Consider the following 8108-nt stretch of genomic DNA (forward strand, 5'->3'; position numbering starts at 1 on the left):
CTCTCTCTCTCTCTCTCTCTCTCTCCCTCTCTCTCTCTCTCTCCCTCTCTCTCTCTCTCTCCCCCTCTCCCTCTCTCTTCTCTTGTGTGCACAGCCTGGGCGACAGTTCCATCAGCGACGCGGGCGCTGCAGCGTTGGCGGAAACGTTGAAGCACAACACAACCATGACAACACTCGGGTGAGTGGAAGGGCCATTTTGGCAATATGTCTTTGCCATTGCACCTGCTTCCCATGCTCAACTTGAAACACAGCCAGCCAGCCATGCATGACGTCTCTGCCGTGTGCTTGTTGCGCCAAGCAATCCCCCCCCCCCAATTCATCAAGCGCTGTGACATGCGTGCTGCTACATTATGTGCAACCGCAGTTGCCCCTTGTGCATGTGCAATTGTGCCTTCAATGTCGTAGGACCTGATGTGCGAGCGAGTACGCGTGCACGTGATCCATCTGCAACCCACTTTCATCCATGACACTGACACGTGTTGCTTGCCCACCCGTTCCCCTGCTCTTTCAACATGCATTTCTTGCCACTTGCAGCTTGACCAACAACTCCATCACCCCGGTTGGCGGTGCGGCGCTGGGTGCCGCACTGGACCAGAACCGCACGCTGTCTCAGCTTGAGTGCGTCGATTACGTTGCGCCTGCCTCATGAACGCCTGTGTCCTGTTGTGGATTTGTGTGACTAATCGCCACTCTTTGAGTGCACGCCACACTGTGTGTTCCTCTCTGCTTGCTTGCATTTCTCCACAACCCTAACCACCAACCCTCCTGACCCACACACCGCAATTGCTGCTTGTTCCGAACCACACGCTACCACCACGTGTCCTCGTTCAGCATCGAGAAGAACTCCACCGCCACCGCCCGTGCCTTTGGTACCGCGCTGCCCGTCAACCGCAAACTCATCACATACTGGTCAGTCAACGCGTGCTTCCACTCTCGTCGTTTGCTCCCTGCCATCTCTCGACCCTTCTCCTCACACAATGTTTGCGTTTAATTTTGCGTGAGATCACAGGGGTGATGACCGTGAGGGCAACGCCGCCTTCGATGAAGCACGCAAGGAGAAGAAACGACGACACCATGAGCAACTGTTTGCTGCCTGCAGGGATGGCGACGCTCCAGCTGTCACGTCCCTCATCGAACAGGACAATGCAGATGTCAACCAACATAATGAACAGGTATGTGCATTGTGTGTGTTGTGCTTGTATGTGACGGCGCTCGCTCATGGTTGCACCGGCCGTGTGTTCGTTTCCAACAGATCCTCACCACACGTGCCATGCCCCTTGCTGCCCCCACCAACCACAGGGTGACACGCCGCTGCACGTTGCCTGCAGGCACAACCAGCCCGCCGTCGTGGAGCTACTCCTCAAGAAGGGCGCAGATGCCTCCGTCAAGAACAAGAAGGTGTGCTTCGCGTCGTGTGGCTGTTTCTGAAGACGTGACACAACTGCTTCCTTGCTTTGTGCTGTGTCCTCCCCCTCCCCCTGCTTCCCTCCTTCCTCAACTCATGCGTTTTACCTTTCCAACACACGCAGGGAGAGACGCCCTATGATGCGGCACAAGCCAACGGCCACGCTGCCATCACCAGCATCGACGGGCTGAAACCAGGCGGCAAACCCCAGCAACAACAGCAACAGCAGCAGCAGCCAAAACAAGAGCCACCTGCGCCCACTCCTGCCGCCGGACCGAAGCAAGAAGAACAAGCAGCGCAAGACGTGAGTGATCAGAAGGGTGCTTGCTTGCAACGCACAAGCAAATGCATCACGTCACCCATGCCATTCCTTCATCACGCTCTCCGTGGTCTCGTATCAAGCATAATCATGATGTCTCACACAACCATCACCACCGCCACCAGCAGCAGCAGCCCGAGCAGGCGCGCAGGGAGCGTCTCCAGCAGCGCATGCGGGAGGTCATAGCGCGCTTCAACGCGACCATGGCGGGCAGGGCCAAACTCATCTTCATTGGTCAGGGGCGCGCCGGCAAGACTTCCACGTTCCACTCGCTCATGGGTCACATGTTCAACAAGCATGAGCACTCCACGCATGGCGCCACCTCAACCGACCTCGCCGTCGTTGTCGAGTCCATGGACGTTCACGACTGGCAGGTGTGTGAGTGAAGCTGATGCGAGCATGTGATGTGTGCGACGCATGGGTGTGAAGAGAGGTGGTGGTTGACACGATCATCCCCTCGCACAAGCGTTCACACACCCACCCACCCACACACACACACACACACACACACACACACACACACACACACACACACACACACACACACACACACACACACACACACACACACACACACACACACACACACACACACACACTTCTTTTCCCACCTTGCAGGAGCTGGATGCGGAGATCTCGGAGCTGATGCGCAGTCTCTGCGGCACGGCGCTGGCGCAGGAATCCGGCGTGGATTTGCAGATGAAGCAGGCGATGATGAAGGCGAAGGCGGACCTGAAGGGGCGTATCACCAAACACCATCAGCAACAGCGGCAGCAGGAAGCCGACAAGGCAGAGAAAGCAGCAGCTGCCAAACTGAAGCAAAGACAGTTGCAGAATGCAAAGGAGACACAGCCACGGCCATCATCCAAGAAGCCACCACCGACCGTCCCCAAACCCACCAAGGCATCTCATGACTCAGCATCTGCGCCCACGAAGCAGGCCACCCTAAACCCTTCCAGCCAAAGTGATTCTGCTGCCGGCAATTACAACAACACCGCCACCGCCACGACCGGCATGTCTGCGGAGGAGATGGAGAAGGCGATCAAAGAATTCAACGTGGACGCCGTCATGGGCGAGGGCAAAGCGCGTGTCACGTTCAAGGTGTTTGACCTGGGCGGTCAGTCCACCTTCTACATCTTCCACCCTTTCTTCCTCACCAAGTGAGTAGGATGCATTTGTGTGTGTGTGTGTGTGTGTGTGTGTGTGTGTGTGTGCGTGCTTGCGTGCGTGTATTGTGTGTGTGTGTGTGTGTGTGTGTGTGTGTGTGTGTGTGTGCTGATCACCGCTCCCCTCAACAACCCCACTTCCGCTCACCCTCCCCTCCTTACCCCCATCTTCACCCACCCGCAAACAGGTACGCGGTGTACCTGCTGGTGTTCTCAATGGAGGACCTGTTGCACCAAGACAAGAGCAAGCGGGCTGAATCGTGGGAGTTTATGGAGCACTGGCTCTCCGCCCTCCACCTCCACGCCAAGGGCGCACCCGTCCTCATCGTCGGCACCTTCGCTGACAAGATCAACGAGAGGAAGCAGCATGAGCAGATATCACGCGACATCTACAGCCGCCTGCGCCACAACCCGGCCTTCCCTGGCGTCGTCCACAACGACAAGCATGGTCTGTGGTTCTGGCCCGTCGACAACACCAAGTCCATCAATGACCCCATGATTCAGGACTTGCGCCAGTCCATCTCCTCCACAGCCTTAGCGCAGGAGTACGTGAGCCAGGAGGTGGCTGTGCCATACCTCCATCTCTACGACAAACTGATGGCACTGAGCAAGGACGACAAACGGCCGCTGCTCACCTTTGATGAGGTGGTGGATATTGGACGCACGTGTGGGCTGCGCACACGTGAGGAGACGAGGGCCTGCCTGCAGTTCCTGCACCTGTACTCCATGGTGTTGTACTACGACAGCGTGCCTGGCATGGAAGATTATGTGATCCTGAGCCCGCAGTGGGCGGTGGACACGATGACGCGCGTCATCCGAAACTTTGATCTGCATCACGACGTGCGTGATGGTGCGGCAAGGGCCATTGGCGCGCAGCTGTGGGACGACCTGGTTGACCGCGGTATCCTGCACCGCCGTCTACTTGATGTGCTGTGGAGGGGCTTGGAAGGTGGCATGGTTGAGCCCTTTCTCCAACTCATGATGGAGTACGGGTTGTGTATCCAGTACACGGCGCCAATGGTGCTGCTGCCCGGTCCTCAACAGCAACAACAACACCACCAACAGTACCTCGTCCCAGCCATCCTGCCGATGACGCTGGAGGACGAACAGGCGTCCTCGTCGGTGACTCTGAGCACGGCAGCAGCACAGCAAGCAAATCCGTATGTTGGATATGAGGAGAAGACAGCCTACGTCGCCTTCAGCCTGAGGGAGTTCAAGAGGGGTGTAAGCGCCAAGATTGCAGACACGCAGCAAGCCTCCTTCCTGCCAGAGGGCCTGTTCCCGATGGTTCTGGCACGCGTGATGGCACACATGCAGCACGGTGCAACGGAACCGCCCATGTTGAGCCGCACAGACGCCGTGATCTTCATGGATGCTGCTGAGATCGAGATGCAGCTCGTGCCGGCTGTTGGCGGCATCAAGATCAAGGTCATGACTGCACGTCCTCGCACGCTGCTGCACATGCTGTACGACACCATCACTACAGCTGTCATGCAGCGCTACCCCGAGCTCAAGGCCACGTTGCTGCTGCCATTCAATGACACGAGACTGCTGTTCTTCGAGGACGTGCACACCCACCACACGAACAAGAAAGCGCTTCGCGTTGGCCGCTCACAGCTGCTGTCACCAGAGGATCTGGTCGCCAAATATGGTCCACTCTTGCCAGTTATGGGTCAGCAGGACAAATACGACGCCTTCATCAGCTACAGGTGGGACATGTGTGTGTGTGTGTGTGTGTACGGTGCGAACTGGGTGTCTTTCCTTCCCTCTCTCTTCCTTTCTCATCCCGATATTCACCACCACGTCACAGGCAACGCGGCAACCGAGGTCTGGTGTTGACCCTTCACCCAAGGTTGGAACACCACGGCTTGGTGGTCTTTGTGGACGCCAACAACCTCGAAACAGGCGTCAACTTCAAGCGTGCGTGCATGACAGCCCTGCACAACAGTACTGTCGCCTGCCCCGTCGTCTCCGTCGGTGCCATCCATCAGATGCGCTCGCTCGGCCACACTGACACGTGCGATAACGTCTTGTTGGAGTGGATGGCCATGCTGGAGTTGCAGCAGCTTGCTCGCCAGCATCCAGACAAGGTCCACCTCCGCCGCATCGTTCCGCTCTTCATTGGCAGTGGCTGGCACGACAGCAACCACCATGTTATGAGCAGGGCGGAAGTGAGCGAGTACGACTCGTTTGACCGCCTGAAGCGGCTGGCAACGAAGTTGCCGGATGTTGTGAGCAAGAACACGACGTCAGCGCTGGACCAGTTCTTTTCGCAAGTGCTGCACCTGCCACCACCCCAGCAGCACAAAAGCGTCCGTGAAGTGGTACTGTCGCTATTTGACATTGACGCCGTGGTTGCGATGGATGCCGGTGTGGACCGCACGTTGCAGCTGCGCAACATTGCAGAGAAGGTGCGCCAGGTCGTCGTCTCCGCGAGGAGCGAGGAGCAAGCAGCTCAGGGGCCAGCAGCTGCACGTCGTTCCACGCAGGTATGGTTGTGTGTGTGTGTGTGTGTGTGTGTGCGCGTATGTGCGTGCGTGTGTGTGTGTGTGTGTTTGTGTGTGTGTGTGTGTGCATGTCTGCAGATATGGAAGCGTGCGCTTTCTCTCTTCCACTTGGCACGAGTGTCTCACTCGACCCCTCTAACTTGTCTGCCGTGCAGTCATCTTCCTCGATCTCCACTGCCACGGCCCATTCAACGCCACCACCTGCCACCCCATCGCCCTCGTCCTCAACCACATTCGAACCAGAGCTGATTCAATGGCTCGACCGCCACTCGCTGCTGCCGCACGTTGAATCAGCGCTGCTTGACCATGGCATCGACACCCTCGAAGATTTGGCTGAATTGGTGGCTGACGGTGGGCTCACACGCGTCATGCTCACGGATGCCGGCGTCAAGGTCGGCAAGGCCGCTAAGCTTCTGCGCCTGGCCAAGGAGCACGGCGGCTCCGCCTCCTCATGACGCCACGTGTCCTATGTGACGTGTCAACTGCCACGGCCAATTTGTTTTTGTTGTTTGGCTTGCATCACATCGTCTCCCCTTCTGTTCTTCTGTCAGGCCGCTTGCCTCAGAGTCGTGTCATTGCTCTTGTTCTTCCTGCTCGCCTGTCCATGCCTGGCTGCCTCTGAGGTTTGTGCTCTGTTTAGCCTTTTGTTCCTTTGCACGCGGTTCTTTATGTACTTGTTTGCTTTTGTTTGCAGTTCGCTGCCTGCGTTAGGTTAGTATCTCGTGTGCATTGCGTGTTTGTTGCTTTGCTGTTGATTGTTCTTGTTGCGTCTGCTCTCTCCTGCTGCGCGGTGGCAGGCTGAGTGTGGTGTTCTACCCGCCACTTTCCCTCCGTCCTTCCAGCTTTGATCCTCGAGTCGTATGTCATGTCAGTACAAGGAGTAAGTGCGTTTAATTGGGTCAACTTGGAGAGACATTGTAGCAGTGCACGAGGGACAGAGCCGAACAGCGTGTGCTTCGCAATGAAGCTAGTCAACGAGAGAGAAATGGGCAAGACAGGAAGAAGGGACGTAGCTTTGAAGGTGATGGGAGGTGATTCCAAGCAATCACACAGTAACCACCACCAGGACCCCTCTTTCCCTCCCCCCCACACACACACACAAACGCAACGCCTCAACAGCCTGGATGGATGATCAAGGCAGAGTTCGAGAAGAACGGGACGCCATAGATGAGGCCATTGTCGGCAAGCACGCCAGAGTACCACTTGGCGATGTCATCAGACACAGGCAGCGAGGACACGTCAAATGAGCTGGTGGCAGGGTCGATGATGAGCACAGCAGCGGCAGAGAATGGGACGCCAAAGATCCGCCCATCTGGCGCCAGTACCCCGCCAACCCACTTGTTCGGGTCGCTGGCGAGGCCACTGATGGAGGTCGTGTCGGCCGTGTTTGTAGCCGGGTCAACAATAAGCACGGATGATGCTGCGCGTGGAATGCCGTAGATGAGACCGTTGGCTGCAAGCACGCTGCCTTGCCACTTGGCTGGGCCGTGCAGGCCCGAGATGGACGTCACATCGGCCGTGTTCGTGGTCGGGTCGATGATGAGCACAGCTGCCGAGTCACGTGGGGTGCAGTAGATGAGCCCGCTGTTTGCGAGCACACCATCGTACCACTTGCCCCCGACTTCATCAAAGCCGGCCATGCTGGTTGTGTCTGTGGAGTTGGTTACTGGATCCAGGACGAGCACGGAAGACGCAGCCCAGGGGATGCCGTAGATGAGGCCGTTGTGCGCCTGTACGGCGCCGAACCATTTCTGCGAGGTGGATGGCAGGCCAGTGATGCTGGTGGTGTCTGTCAAGTTTGCGGCGGGGTCGATGATGAGCACTTGCTCGCGATTCCCGGGTATCCCGTAGATGAGGCCGTTGCTTGCGTGAACCCCGCCATTCCATTTGCCGCCGCCCAGCTCAAGGCCGGCAATGGTTGTTGTGTCAGCAGTGTTCGTGTCAGGGTCGATGATGAGCACGGATGCTGCGTTGTGAGGAATGCAGTAGATGAGGCCGTTGCTGGCCAGGACGGCGGCACGCCAGTCCGCACTCCCCTCAGTGCCAATGTCCGTGAGCATGGTTGTATCCGTGGATGGGTCAATCTTGGAACAGGTGACCGCTTCCAGCTGGTCCAGCTTCGCGCTAAGCGCTGCGGTGGTGCTTTGTTGTGCCTGAAGCTGCTTCGTTTGTGTTGACAGCGCTGCTACCTGCGTTGACAGCGCCGCTGCTTGCGCCTGCACCCACCGAGACAATTCCCACACATCCACCCCGTTGAATAGCACGGGCGCACGTACAGGGTCGCTCGTGTTGATGTGCAGTGCCCCGCGCTCATCGCTGTCAATGGCCACCTCACTCCCCACACCACAAATCAGCACCAGCACCGCCAGGAGGCCAGGGCCGCCAGCGACATGCACGGCGCCATCAAAGAGAAGTGAAGCGAGAGTGACACAGAGAGAGGAGGGGGGGGGGGGGTGCTTGCTTGCTTGTTTGTGTTGTCTTGTCGTTGGAGGCTCGAGATTTCCAATGGAAATTATTGCTACTTTTCCCAACTTGCGCTCTTTTTTGGTGCCTGAAACGAAGGAGGGCTGTCGCTCACACACACACACACAAACACAAACACACACACACACACACACACACACACACACACACACACACACACTACCCAACTGGCCCAATGATCACATTGATTAAGGCCGTCGACATATTACCCTACCCCCCACAATGTC

At 57.4% G+C, this 8108-nt stretch overlaps 2 protein-coding genes across 2 annotated transcripts; one reads left to right on the forward strand and one right to left on the reverse strand.

The window, feature by feature from the left end:
• Positions 1–46: 46 nt before the first annotated feature.
• PTSG_11382 (uncharacterized protein) lies at positions 47–6286 on the forward strand. Its single transcript, XM_004987561.1, has 11 exons — positions 47–178; positions 535–618; positions 832–909; positions 1010–1172; positions 1300–1398; positions 1530–1709; positions 1853–2098; positions 2343–2884; positions 3079–4599; positions 4701–5379; positions 5553–6286. The coding sequence occupies exons 1-11, from the start codon at positions 165–167 to the stop codon at positions 5850–5852; spliced, it is 3906 nt and encodes a 1301-aa protein (XP_004987618.1). The 5' UTR covers positions 47–164; the 3' UTR covers positions 5853–6286.
• A 223-nt stretch (positions 6287–6509) lies between these two features.
• PTSG_11383 (uncharacterized protein) lies at positions 6510–7711 on the reverse strand (the record flags this gene model as incomplete). The annotated part of the gene is made up of 2 exons (XM_004987562.1): positions 6510–7613; positions 7670–7711. 2 exons carry the CDS (start codon positions 7709–7711, stop codon positions 6510–6512), a joined length of 1146 nt encoding a protein of 381 aa, XP_004987619.1.
• Positions 7712–8108: the final 397 nt, after the last annotated feature.

Source organism: Salpingoeca rosetta (genome assembly GCF_000188695.1).
Source record: "Salpingoeca rosetta unplaced genomic scaffold supercont1.48, whole genome shotgun sequence".
Lineage (NCBI taxonomy): Eukaryota > Choanoflagellata > Craspedida > Salpingoecidae > Salpingoeca > Salpingoeca rosetta.